At 49.0% G+C, this 13,551-nt stretch overlaps 1 protein-coding gene across 6 annotated transcripts in view; it reads right to left on the minus strand.

Annotated features, from left to right (window-relative positions):
• The window catches only part of PACS2 (phosphofurin acidic cluster sorting protein 2), an 85,227-nt gene extending 71,993 nt beyond the window's left edge, over nucleotides 1-13,234 (minus strand). For 5 of the 6 annotated variants that reach the window (XM_062580979.1, XM_062580978.1, XM_062580977.1 and 2 more), the window contains exon 1: nucleotides 13,107-13,220. In XM_062580979.1, coding sequence (XP_062436963.1) covers nucleotides 13,107-13,162 — 56 coding nt within the window. In that variant the 5' untranslated portion in view covers nucleotides 13,163-13,220. Of the gene's footprint in view, nucleotides 1-13,106 lie in introns of all 6 variants that reach the window. The other variant, XM_062580974.1, reaches the window with a different exon arrangement.
• Between the last annotated feature and the right edge of the window lie 317 nt (nucleotides 13,235-13,551).

The following is a 13,551-nucleotide window of genomic DNA, read 5'->3' on the forward strand; positions in this document are numbered from 1 at the left end:
GATCTTCTTTAGTATCTGCTTGGTAACTCAGAGCTAGGACATACTAGGACTGAGCGTGAGTAGGTGAAGCTCATCCAAGTACTTGAGGATCCTCAAAGTCTATTCATGAAGCAAGGGCAATTCTTGAATCAAGGACAAAGGCTACACTAACGGCCTTTGACAATCAAAATAAAGCAGAATTCTGGCAAAAATAAGATAAAGATCCTGCCAGCCAGAATGTGAGATCTAAGCACTTTATATTCTGGCACTCTCAGGTACAGCATAGGAAAGAGGTAGAAGTGCAAATAAAAGGAAGTTCAGCCACTAGCAACATAAAATATATATGATCCAGTTCTTGCAGTTCTCAGCTTTCCTTCCAAATCCTTATTTTAAGGCAGTGGGTGCAACTTGATAGGTAAAGGAGCATATTATCTTTCTACCAGTTAGAAGGCATGCAGATGTATTTTCATGAAAGGAGACATTTTGGAATGGTATTTTTGACACTGAAAACTATCTGTCTGAGAGGAAGAGACCGCAGAGGAAGGCTGTGGGACAGCCCCAAGGAACTCAGAGCCGACCCGCAAACTGTAAATCAGCAGGCAGATGGAAGGGCGGAAAGGGCTGTGGGAAGAGGACAGAGAGAAGAACAGGATAGAAGCACTAGAGATTTATGATGACCGATGCTCTAAGAATAGCTTTCTCTTAGAAAGGAAGTTCTTCCTGCTGTAGTGTATCCATTTAGTCTGAATATAGATTTAGACATTGGGGAAGGAGCACACACAGGACAGGCGACTCCTCGGTCAACCAAGAACAATTGCTCTAAAACTACTAAGCCTGCTCAATAAAATAGGCACCAGGAGAATGGTCAGTCTCTCAAGCAGTTGCCAGGAGTAGGTCAGTAGAGCTGTTCCAACCTTCACGCAGAGCCAGCACAGATTAGATGACCTAGTAAGGTCTTTTTCAACCATATCTTCATAATTTCTCCGCACCCAAGAGGTCATGTAGATGAAAATACCAACTTAACTAATGCCAGATTGGAGGCAAGTTAACCCATAAGAATCTTTGCATATTATATAATTACCCTCATTTCTTGTAGAAACATGGAAATGCTTACAGTCACTGGCTCGATATTTTGTGCATAAACAGTAAACACTTCTAGGCTGTTTATATTTTAAAGAAATTAAGCACACATGGTTTTGACCACATGGTACATTTAAGAAAAAAACAAGTCTAATTTTGAAGCTATGACAGGAGGTTATAGACACCAAGCTCTCACAGGAGCTCAAAACTATTCTTATTAAATATTTTGGTCAACACATGCTTATAGATTTACTAGGTAGAAACTTGAAATTATTTGCATTTGGTGTTAAATACACGAAGTCCTTCATTTTCTGCAGGATTCAAGGCCACGCAATTTATCTTCAAGTAGCCCCAACACATCAGTAAAGCAAACGTAGCATTAAAATGTCCAGCGTATGTTGATACCGAACCAGTTCACCAAGGCAAAAGGAAGCTTCAGCATTGCACGCACCAAACCATTTGCCAGAACCTACACAAGGAAACGTCATTTGCACAGGTAAGAGGACCAGCGAGAAACAGTTTGTCACAGATGCAGCTCTGCAAGTCATGCTCATATTATATAGTCACAAGCAATTAAAGATCCAATGCATGGATGCAGAGTTCTGAATGGAGTCAGTTGTATTTATACCTGTTCCAATAAAAACCAGGAGCACACGTTTGCATTTGCATAAGAATCGGTGTGAAAGATTCAATTACATCCCAAACAACCTCCAGTAGCTTTGGTTACACTGATGATTATTCAAGTAAGAAAGTACCTGGCTGACAACCTCCTCGTGAAGAGACTCAGTGACACACCCTAGCTCCCAAAACCTTTTCCCCCCTGGAGACCTCCTACCCTTGGAGCTAGGAGGAAGAAGCAGAGCCCAAAGAAAGGAGAGACCACCTCAACTCCAACCATCTCCTTCTCTTGGCTCACTTGACAGCTTTGAAACATCAGCCTTGAGCTGGAGAACAAACACAAGGCTTTGGACCGCCCAGGGTTCAGCACACAGCTAAAAAACACAGGCTCTAACAAGGGGCTGGACTTCCCCTCCTACATCTTGTGGATTTGCACAGTCATTAAAAGTCATTTCCCTGATCTGAAGAGAAGCTCTAACAGAAGTGTAGCGCACACACACTGGGAGCATGCAAATCCACTTTAATTCCTTCCACTTGATGCCTTTCCCACAGCAGCAATAGATTAAATAAGTTCCCTACCTCCCCACTGCTCTGTCCTCATCCTCACACTCTGCTAGCACAACCATTTGGACAGTCATGCAGAAAAATACAATAAAGAACTGATCTAGGTGACACAAAATCTCCTCATGCCTCTCCTGTCCCTCTCCCAAGAAAATCCTTTTCTGATGCATTTCACTATGTGAACTCTCAAATGTTTGCATTGGTGCAAGGCAGAAGGTGCTGACAAGGAGTAACCTAAGCAGGTGGCTCACAAACAGCCACCAGACACATCAGCCTCACAGGAATTAGTAAAAGCTAGCTATAATCTTACCTGGAGCATGTCAGAACAGTCTGCACAGCTCCTTGCACGTCTCAAAGAGCTCTTCAGAGACAGAACTATTATAGCTTTGCTGTAAGAGGCAGAGGAGTGGTAAATAGTTAAGATCTTGCACCTGTAACTACACACCGCATAGATGGAACAGAAAAAGGGTAGGGAGTCCCAGTCCCACTGGCTCCCCATAACATGGGAACGGATGCTACAATTGCTCTGCTGAGAACGGTAATGTTCCTGTCCCCATTACAAACCACTGACTTGACTTGGTTGAGGCAGCAGTGAAACCAGGACACATGTGACAATGTGAAATAAAGATTCTGCATGCACATCTGATGAGCTGGAAAGTTTGCAGGATTGTCATGAGATTAGACTCCATGCCACAGATGCCCATTTTGAGAACAGCCCCTCCAGAGGCCGCCAAATCTGGCTCTGGCGCAGCCTCCAGCTGAAGTGTGCTCTCCCTGAAGAAACCCAAGACTTAGTGACCTCAAATGATCCTGCTATATTTGTAAAAAAGCATGTGAGAAGACGTCCTCCAACAGCCCTGCGACTTTGACGGACTCAGGAAAGGCAGCACACACTTGTCGAGCTTCCAGGCAGACCAGGGTTATAACTTAAACCAACAGACAAGTTCCCTAAAATACAGGGGAAAGGAATCAGCCTCTCTAGTGTAAGGAACAGGGCTCTTTCAAAACTAAGGACCTGGACCCACAGTCCCAGAGCCAAATGAATCCAAAGAGAAACCATGTCTCCAGTGGGTCCAGCAGAACCTCACAAGCTGTTCACGGAGCAACATTTTGAACTGTTACAAAGCTCGCCAGGCTCTCACTTCTTTGGCTTCCCGATGTACTGTAAAAATGCTAGATGGACAACAAACCATCTTTGCTAGCAGAAAAAAAAGGCCACATTTCTCCTGACCACAGAGACTGCCAGGTCAGCTAAGAAATCTTACAGTGCACTGACTGGTTGAGAAAAGTCATGTACTACAGGCAGAGGAAGGCTGGCTGGGAATGGCCTCAAGACACCCTAAGTGTGAAACTGCACTTGCATTTAAACTGACAGGAGACCACACTGCTGCGCGGAAGGGCAGTGCTGACCACCTGGCTGTGCGTTCCTGCCTCTCCGCTAAGCCACCAGCTGGTCTGTTTTGCTGTGTTCTGAAGAAGCAGGTGGGCTGTACAAGGCACGTGCCTTTCGTGCCACAAGAAGCAGTGTGTCCGTGAAGGTTCCTCTCATAGTACAGCCTGGCAAACAGCTGCAAGAAGGAATTGCAACGGCATAAAATCCTACAAGAGCTGTTCCAAGAGAACTAATTGCCAAACTACGGTTTCACTGCTTTAATGAGTACATCCAAAAAACCAACACGCTCAGGACCAACGCTCTTCTCCCAGGAGATGTTATCAAAACCCAAGAAATCAAAAACTAAACACTTGCATTAGAATAATGCTAAGTTCAGACTCACACTGTAAAAATTCTCATCCGCAGCCCCTCACCCTCTTCCAGGATACATGTTTCTTCACATGCATCTTAAAGCCAGAAAACAGCCTAAAGCATATCAGTGTATTTGTCTTGTCTCACGAGTCCTCTAAGTCCCGTCTCATAACTTGCAAAAAACCCTGCGCCGCTTGGTGAACGTGCCACCCAGGGTGACCACGCCACCGCAAGTGACCTAACGCACCCAACGGCGCAGACGCCTCCAGCTCCACGGAGCCTATGCTGCATGCTTTAGCCTTGCTGGGCTCTCAGACGCTGGGGTGTATCTGCATTAACCATGTTCCACAGGCAGTGGATTCTCCTCTCAGCAGGAAGTGGATACAGGCTTATATAGATTATCTATAGATAAGATTTCCTAAGAATCTCTTTATGAGGGTTCTTCTCTGGTCTATGTCAAGACCTGGCTTAGTGCCTGCTGGGGAACACATACAAGGCAAGCCTATGTGCAAACTGCAGAGCTTTTTGTCTATTAACGAGGGCGTGCGCCAGAAACCCATGAAACACAGACCAGAACGCACATTAAGAGCTCAGTGGTTTTCCCGTGTCTCCCTTTGCGGCCCTCCGTGTGTTTTCCCACAGAGGTAAGGATCCCTTCAGAAATCTCTCTCCTGCACAGAAAAATTACCACTAGTGAAAAGCACCAACTCCTCACACCACAGTAGCTTTGCAGGGAGGGGGGAAAAAAAAAAAAGAGCAGGAAAGGATTTTTGAACTGTCAAGCTAAACAGAGCAAAAGCATCTGACAGAAGGAGATGGTGCCTTTCTCCATAAGATATTTAACAGCAGAAGATACTCTTCTGAGCAGTGAAAATGTATCACATTGCACACAGATACATACACTTGATTCTCCCACACCATCCTTGCACGCTGATCGCGACTTCCACCTCCTCTCAGCCCAGGCAATACACACTTAAGAAAAATGATCCTGGCTCATCATGTTTATTCCCTTTTTTCTTTTTTAAAGAGAAGGAATTATCTCCTGTAAGACCAAGAATAACCTGCAGGTTCTGCAGGTTTTGGTTAAACACCAACGATCCCACTTTCCTACTCCCTTCCACTTACATCCTACAAGCTCCAGTGAGCACCTGTCTGCCCCCAAAAAAAGAAGGAACAGGAGAGGGGAGTCAGTTTATCTTTAGCTCAAGCTACAGCTTGACAAGGGGTCCCACACATCTTAGAGCAAAGGGGAAAAGGTGACTTCACCACCACCTCCCAGCAGCAACCCAGTGATCTCGTTATCTATTCAATTTTAACAGAGGTTGGATGAGACATGCTGGAAGTGAGGTAGGTTGATGATAAAAAGCTTTCAGTGCCCTGCTACTGTTCTCTGCCTAAAAAGCAAACACTGTCCTTGGGGGCATCTCCCAGCATGCTCAGATGTCTAAGAGACAAATAGTTAACTCCCCAAACCAGAATAGAGATTGTGGATGAGCAACACGGTGCACATAACATCAAAGTTGATATTTCATGCTAATCTTTCTGCCTATAGGACAACAAATGCTATTTTCCTTGACAACTCTTCTGAAGTAAGATCTGAGCAATAATGCAGATTTCAAGCTCTTTTGAAACAGCAGTAAGCCAAACACTCTGCTTTTAGCATAAAAACTTCCAAAAACAGTCACTATGTTGCTCAGGCAGACAGCAACTTCCATGACGCATGCAGCCTTCAGGAGCTGAACTCAAACATCGGTGCACCTTTAGGTGCAACGGCTACTGCACGTCATCCTGAGCTAGCCAAATTTCAAGGTGCCCATCAACACAATTTCTAGCTTGTAGACACCATCTCTACTTTATACGTGCAAGAGCCTTCGCCAAGCAAGCATCACTGCACACAAGCTGCTCTGATTTTTACTTTTTACCTTAAAATTTATACTGTTTTCCCATAGGGGCAGGAGAACCCACACATTTGAATTCTTGATCAAATACAGTTAGTGTTCGGCAAGAAATAGCACCTGAAGCCAGACTGGCCTACAGACTTACAACCACTGGTTGAGAAGAGAGGGAACAAGCAGGCCACATCACAAGTAAGGCAAAGCTTGTGACAAGCATGTCAAGACAGGCTGGAGTGGTTCTAGAAGCACCTGGAAACAGGTTCCAGACTTCAGTATGCACCAAGATATCCCGAATATCTATTTTTCCAATTAAGGAGCAGGAGCTCTCCTTTCCCCAGGTTCAGATTCACACAGCAGATTTGCAGAGCTTCTCCTCTAGTTCCACTCACCCAAGAACAGGGTCTCAATAGTCAGAGGAGAACCACAGGTTTTGAGGAATCGCTTCTCCCAGAGTGCTTGCTGTTGCATGCCCATTAGAGAACTCTCTCAGTAATTCATTGTTTTAAACAAATGAGTGATTAGCAAGGATCCACTCTCTCCTCCCGAAGCTGGCTGCATGCCCTGCAAGCTGCCACATCACTGTACAGTACTGTAATCCAATTAAACCTCACCATGAGAAGAGCTTCACGCTATCACATTCAATTAGACACTTAAGCCTCTTATCATCTGTGTGTTAGGATTCGTTTGGCTTGAAACTCCTGCAGCGCCTGTTTGAAAGGCGTCATTCTTCAACTGAGCATGGACACACACAGACGTCTCGTTTGGGGCCACAGGAGGATCATATGGGTTAGGAAATTAGAATCGTTGGCTTACAGGTAGCTAAAAACACAGGAAAAATAAAAACAAGTGACCAGTTCCTGTCTGCTCACAACTACACACCGAGGGCCCTCTGTTCCCACTCTTCCTTCTGCTCCCTCACTTCCCATGGAAGTGGAGCAGGTCTGAAGAACACAAGAAGCCCAGAGGAATTTCTCTCTCTTCAGTAAGGCAATGAAACGTTGAAGCCTAATGGAGGGCCTGGCAATACAGAGCCATTTGGCAGCTAGCCATCAATTCCATAGGAAATACCCTCCCTAGAAGGTCACCATAACGGTGGCAAAATTTGGCCCAAAAGAATTAGAAAAAGCTGCCAAGATGTGACGCAAATAAAGCCAGTGAGCAGGCCAGCTTCCTGTGCAAGGCCAAAACACGAAGTGCTTTCGGAAAAAGAAAGATTAAGGGTTGCACAGAAACATAATGGTCTCTTGTAAGAGCCGGGTTGTTGCTTTTCTTTTCTGGCAGAAAAGAGGGATGTTTTGTTGCCATTTGATTAATCTATTATGCAAATCATTTCATAAGCTAATTTGATACAGCCACAAGCTTGACACAGAAATCATCTGCACACTCAGAGCTGATGAAAGGTGGAGTATCAACAGCTCCATTTGACAGAGCTTTTATTTCCTGGACAGCAGCAGGGTCACCTCCTCCCACGCAGGGCTGCAGGAACATGAGCCAGACCTGCCAGGGAACACAAAGACAAGCGCCCCTGCAGCTCTGACACAGTTACCCAGGAAAGGGGGTGCAACATCTTCAGGGCTGAGGCCCAGTATCCACTGCCACAGCCAAGTGCTGAGCTGCTCCAGGATGCATGAGCAGATCTATGGCCCAGGAGCAACAGCGTCGTCCCTCAGCCTTTCCATCACAGTGCACCAAGAGCCATCCAGCAAGGATTTAGCTGATGCTTCTGCCAACTCCAACTTCTGGGCCAGGGTCTTGTTATGCTTCCACCCCTAGCATAGCACAGCCCTTCCCAGGGCAGCCTTCCCTCAGGAACGGGGTGTCAGGTTGCTCTGTGGGCTCGAGGACCTGCGCAACGCGGCACAGAGCAAGCAAGGGCACAGAGTGACCACACAGTTACCTGTAATAGCAGTCCTGCTGCACCTCTCCCTGATGGAAGAAAATTGACTCCTCCTTTCCTTCCACTCCCAATAACCTTCTGCCAGATGAAAAACACACATAATCCCATCCAGAGATGTTTCGCTAGCAGCTTTGAGATTTTAAAACTTTTTCAGAACTACCCTTGACATTCATAAGCTTGCCCATACATCAGCTACACGCTGATGTGCTGAAGACTCAAAATAGGACTAACCGGAAGTTCAACTCTGGCCCCTGAGCTTCAAGAAACCAGAGTTTTTTCTCCCTGAATTCGAGAGCCCTACTTATCCAGTTAGACTGTACAACACAACAAGCTCAGTAACTGCTCTGGTAGGACATCCACTGAACACTGGGAGCACCAACGGATCACTTGATCTTGCCCACAGTAACGTTAATTCAGTCTTGTTCTCTTCCATGAAGACTGAACACAGGCAGAGGAGAAACAGGATTAACTACTACTAAAAAGGGCTGCTTCTGGCCACTGTGCTTTACCCCAGTATTTCATTTCCAATAGTTAGTTTGGGATGCTTTCCTCATACACCTCCAACATTTAACATATTTTTATTTAGCAATTTTTTTAAAGCCTATCCTATGTGCTTGTTTGTAGTCCAGTCTCCTTCAGTGGCAAAATGTTAGGCATTACACACAAAGTCAAAACAAAGCCTCTAAGTAAGCACTTGTAAGAGGTACATAGTCATCTGAGTAATTAGACATTTCCCTCATTCCAAGTGTACCAAAAAAATACAGCCTGTTCCAGATGAACACGTCAGCAGTTATCCTAACAACCTAACAAACAAGGGTTCCCATTCCTAAATGCCAGTGTACCAATGAATCGGAAGGTTAAGATGCATTTAAACCAACATTTCTTCCTACTTGAATTAATTAGTGATTTTAATTACTCACTTAAGTAGCATCACCTGATCATACTTACTTCTGTTGCAATTTGCACACCTTTCTCTTCCGTCATGGCCCCTTCTCACTATTGCTTGAGCCAGGCCAGAACGTACACACACTTATCAGCCAAATTAAATTCCGGTCTCCAGCAAAAGCTCACATCCTTCGTACTAAGAGGCAAAGCCTCTCCCTTCTGAAAGCATTCACTGCAACCCCACAAGGAGAACAGCAAGCCCTGCACTCCATGCAAGCCACAACCGTGACAGTGCTCTGCTGGGAAAAGGAGCATACGCCATAAAGGGGTGCAGACACGCAGATTGCTAGAGCCGCTCTGCAACCCAGCAGGTCCCACAAAGCTTAAATGCAGATCCACGAGAGGCAGCAGGTTGATTCAAGAGTTTGGTGCTGTCGAGCAGGAAGTCTCAGTCCTTGCTCTGTCCCTCCTGGCCACACATCTGAGATGTTAACCCCTCTGCCAGCCACGGCACTCATTAACCTACAGGAAGCAGATAGTGAGACAGATCAGCCTAAGAAGATGGGAGCTGGCACAGGGAGAGGAGCACATAGCCTGGGGCACTAGCAAAGTGTTAGGATTAGCTCAGCTGCTGTGAATCCACAGCCTCATCCCACTCAGTTTCCATTGCCCTGGGGATTTCCACACCAGCACTGGTACAAGAGCCCCATGCTGGGAAGCCAATCCCACAGCCTGCAGAGCAGTCGCATCGCTGCAGGAAGAACCCTCCTGTTCAAGTCAAGGGGACACACTTGGATTCTCTTCACGTTTCCTCACCCAACAGGCAAGCTACAGAGGCAAGCTGGCATGTGAAATGCTAAGGCAGTACCCAATAAACAGCCTCCAATTTCCAGCATAGCCTATTTCCAGCTCTGTTAAACGGGCTTCCTCGTTACCTCCCAGGGACCTCAGGTCACATTTGCTCCATGTGCAGCTCTGCCTCTCCATACACCCAACTTCAAGGGTTTCAAGGTTTTAAAATGAACATTTTCAAATACATGACAAGTAAGGCAGAAAGCAACACAAAACCCATTCTGAATAGGAGCACCAAACCTGGCTGTCTCTCATTCCAGGAGACCCCCTTTGAACAAAGCTTTCTCCTTAGACTACTCTTTTGCTATACAGAGCCTCTCCACAGCTCCCACTGCTACCTCTCATGAGGCTCCCTGTAAGACGAGACAGTACTGGGTTCTGCCATAGCTTCTTAAAGAGAATTTGGTGGCGGGGTGGTGGTGGGGGTAATTCCTATTTTTCAGTGTGGAGAAACTCAGGAGAAAGGTTTAGTCCTCTTACATTTAGGCTGTGAGGACATCATTCTTGTTTTTCACAGGTGTGTCTCCTTCCACAATGGAAGGCATTTCAAAGCACAAAACTAAGAAAAAGGGAAGAAAAAGGTAGGCATCTCTCTCTCCTGGTATGCAGCAGTTACACCCAGATAGTAAGAGTCTGAGTCACATTTCTGAGATGACTAAAAGAAAGGACTCGCATTTCAGAAACACTTCTGTACACCAGAAGAAGAGCCATGCCCATGACTCTCAGACATCTGGAAGGACACCGAGCTAGCTGAGGGTTATCACCCAGAAAGGCAACATCGCCTGGCCCAGCACACGGCTGGAGAGAGCATCCTGCCTAGCTGGGGTGTTAGGATCACTAACACTCCTGGAAAACCTACACACAGCAACCGCTTGCCAGTTTGTTTGTTTGTTTGTTTGTTTTTAATGGTTGCCATCACCAGAGAAATAAACACACGTCAAAGACACATTAGATGGTTTCTTCAATGGGCAGAAGAGAATGGGAGACCAGTACCAGTGCTAAACACCACCTAAGCTTGTAGCTCATGCAAAGCACGTTGCTGCAGAATAATGTTACAGCTCCTTACTGTTACTCTTCCGCGGGTTACATACAACCTTTTCCACACAAAGCTCTGCAGAAGAACCAAGAGAGCTTTCTAGATTTTACTGAAGACCCCTCAGGCTGAAAGAACTCTCAATAAATCAAACCCCAAGGGAGACCCTGTAGAAAAGCAGTACTTCAGAGAATAGTCCATTTCTCAGCCATCATTTGGAAAGCACATACCACATCTGCATGAGGACCCACACACTTCAGGGCTTCCTACCAGCCACATAGTACAACCCACCTGAAGTCCTTTGCCCTTAATTCTCTTTCCTGGCAAGCTCTATCCACATGAACATCCCAAAACACATCACATTCCCCAAGACATGTATGTGATAAAGAGAAATAACAACAGTAACTTAGACCCAGGACCGTATTGGATCAGTACAGGCACAGTTTGCTTCAGGCACTGCTCCTAATCAGACTCTCCAGCTCACTGTATGAGAAATTGTTTAGAAATGGAGTAAGATTTATCGTATCAAAAAAAGGAAGGAAGCAACACTCCCTCCGCAAACACACGTCCCTCTTCCGCATATCCTCTGACTTTCTACCAAGTTCAAACTTCTTCTCAACTACAGAGACCTGCTCTGTCAACAGAGACTCAAGAGAGGAACTTGTAACTGGTGGAAATCTCAGAAAATACCAAGGCAGTTCCCCACTACCTGACCACACAACAAAAGCCCACTCTCCTCTGCATTCTCCTTTCATATCTCATTAGCTGTCTGCCTGAACAATATGCTAATTTTGAATATTGTTTCTCCTGAAGAATAGTTTTCTTCCCAGTCTCTCACACTTTAACATCTTAAACACCCCTGTGTCACTGGAAAAATTATTGCAGTATGAGCTTAAAATAGAGAGGCAGTAGTATCTTATAAATTTTCGAACTCCTGCCTTCTCCGACATATTTTTGTGCAAAGCCTACAATAAAATGCAAAGCATCAATCTGATGTAGCATCACAAGATAGTGTTAAAACAGCAGAATTTAGCATCCAGTCTTTGCACGCCCCCCACCACTACAGATTTCACTGTTTGCCCAGCACACGCAGCATAGCATACACATTACTGTACAATCAGGCTAATGTCTCTCCGAAGGCTGCAATCTCATCTGCTTCTGACTTAATTTTAGATTAACAAAACACTTGGCACAGACAGCTACACTTGCAGACCTGCCACACACTGCACCCCTTACGCAGGGCTCTGGTGCGCAGGGAAGGTGTCTGCACAGCCCACGTGGAGCAGCCCGCATCCAGCCGGGCTGAGGAAAGGCCTGGTCACTCTGTCACTAGTGGCGGACATGACAGCTCTAGGTGTGCTTGCCCTCCTGGGCTCCAGGAGGGAAGGTCATCCAGGAGCAGCAAGCAAACGTGACAGCAATAAGGGGAATGAGACTAGAGGGTTCCCCCTCCACCACCACTCCTGAACTCTCTTAAGAGCTATGTTCCCAGCGGGGCCTAGTTGCCCCCCTTCTCCCACCACTGCCGCAGGCTGCAGGGTTGCAGCCCAACCATTTCCACCAGCCCCTATGTGACCGCTTGCCTCAGTGACTCCAAGCTTTCCCCTCTGAACTCCAGCTCTACCCCACCTGCACAGATATCTGCATTACCTTTGCGTTACCCAGATTCTTCCAGGTCCCTGACCAGCTGCCAGTAGCCTGCCGCCTGTCCGACCCAAAGACACTTCAGCAACCAGGATGCCGCCTCCATGCCCAAGACAGGGCTAGTGTCCTTGTGCCGCACAGTTCCAGTAACACACGGATTCACAAACAAGCAAGCTGTGTTGCGAGCTAGTTTTCATATCTGCGAGTATCAGCACAAATGATAATGCAGAACTGAAAGTCCTTGACAGCTACGGACGTTTGTTTTTTCTTTTAGTAACCACCGCTGCGGGGCTGGACGCGATGGGAAGTCAACCATGTTCCTGCAGCCGGGATGCGATGGAGAGAACAGTTTTCAAGGCACGTTACAAGAGCGCCGACGCTGCCCGCCGCGCACGGCCAGCACCGCGGGGCGGAGGCGCTTCCCCCGGAGGCTGCAAACCCCTCACGCCAACCAAGAGCTGCGGGGGGAGCAAAAGCGCCCGAGCGCTCCCACCGCCCGCGGCCGTCAGGGCAGCCCCAGGGACGCGGCGCTGGCGCCCGGCCGGGACCCGGCTGCGCGGCGGAGCGGGGCGGCTGCACGAGACACGAGCAGGCGAAGCCGCCGCGCGGCCGGCACCCGGGGCGCTGCCGGCACCCGGCGGGACGTTCAACCGCGGCGGCTGCCGCTCCCGCGAGCGAAACGCTACGGCGGCGAGCCCGCGGGCGCGGCGCGGCCCCGAGGGGCGGCCCCGAGGGGCTCGGCGGGCGCGGCGCGGCGCGGCGCGGCCCCGCAGGCAGCTGCCCTCCCGGGCGGGCGCCGAGGCGGCGGCGCCGGCGGCCCCGCAGCGGGCGGGCGCGGCCCCGCCGGGGAGCGCGCCCCTCAGCGCGGCGCCCCCCGGCCGGGGGAGGGGGGGGCGGGACCGCCGCCGCCGCCGGTACCTGGGGACGCAGCTGGGGCTGGAGCCGTCGATCTCCCAGGTGGCGAAGAGGTTCATGGGCACGGGCCGCCCCAGGGCGCCCGCGCCGCCCGGGAAGCTGAGGCGGCCCCGCTCCGCCGCCGCCGCCATGGCTGCCGGCCTGGCGCGGGCCCGCCGGGCCGCCGCTCGCCTGCGCCGCCGCCCCGCCCCGCGGGGCGTCACGTGAGGGGCGGGGCCACGCCGAGGGGCGGGGCGGGGCAAGGGGCGGGGGCTCGCCGGGGCGGGGTTTAAATCGCGGGAGGGGGCGGGGCTGGAAGCCGGGGGGCGGGACCCAGCGGGGGTGTGGCTCCTCCGGGGCGGGGCCTGGCGGGGCGGGGCGGGGCGGGGCCGCGCGCCGCAGGAGCCGCCCGGCGCGGCGGTGCCGGCTGCGCCGAGCGCGGCCCGCGGCGGCCCTTTAGCTGCGGGGC

This window comes from Rhea pennata, chromosome 8 (assembly GCF_028389875.1).
Source record: "Rhea pennata isolate bPtePen1 chromosome 8, bPtePen1.pri, whole genome shotgun sequence".
Lineage (NCBI taxonomy): Eukaryota > Metazoa > Chordata > Aves > Rheiformes > Rheidae > Rhea > Rhea pennata.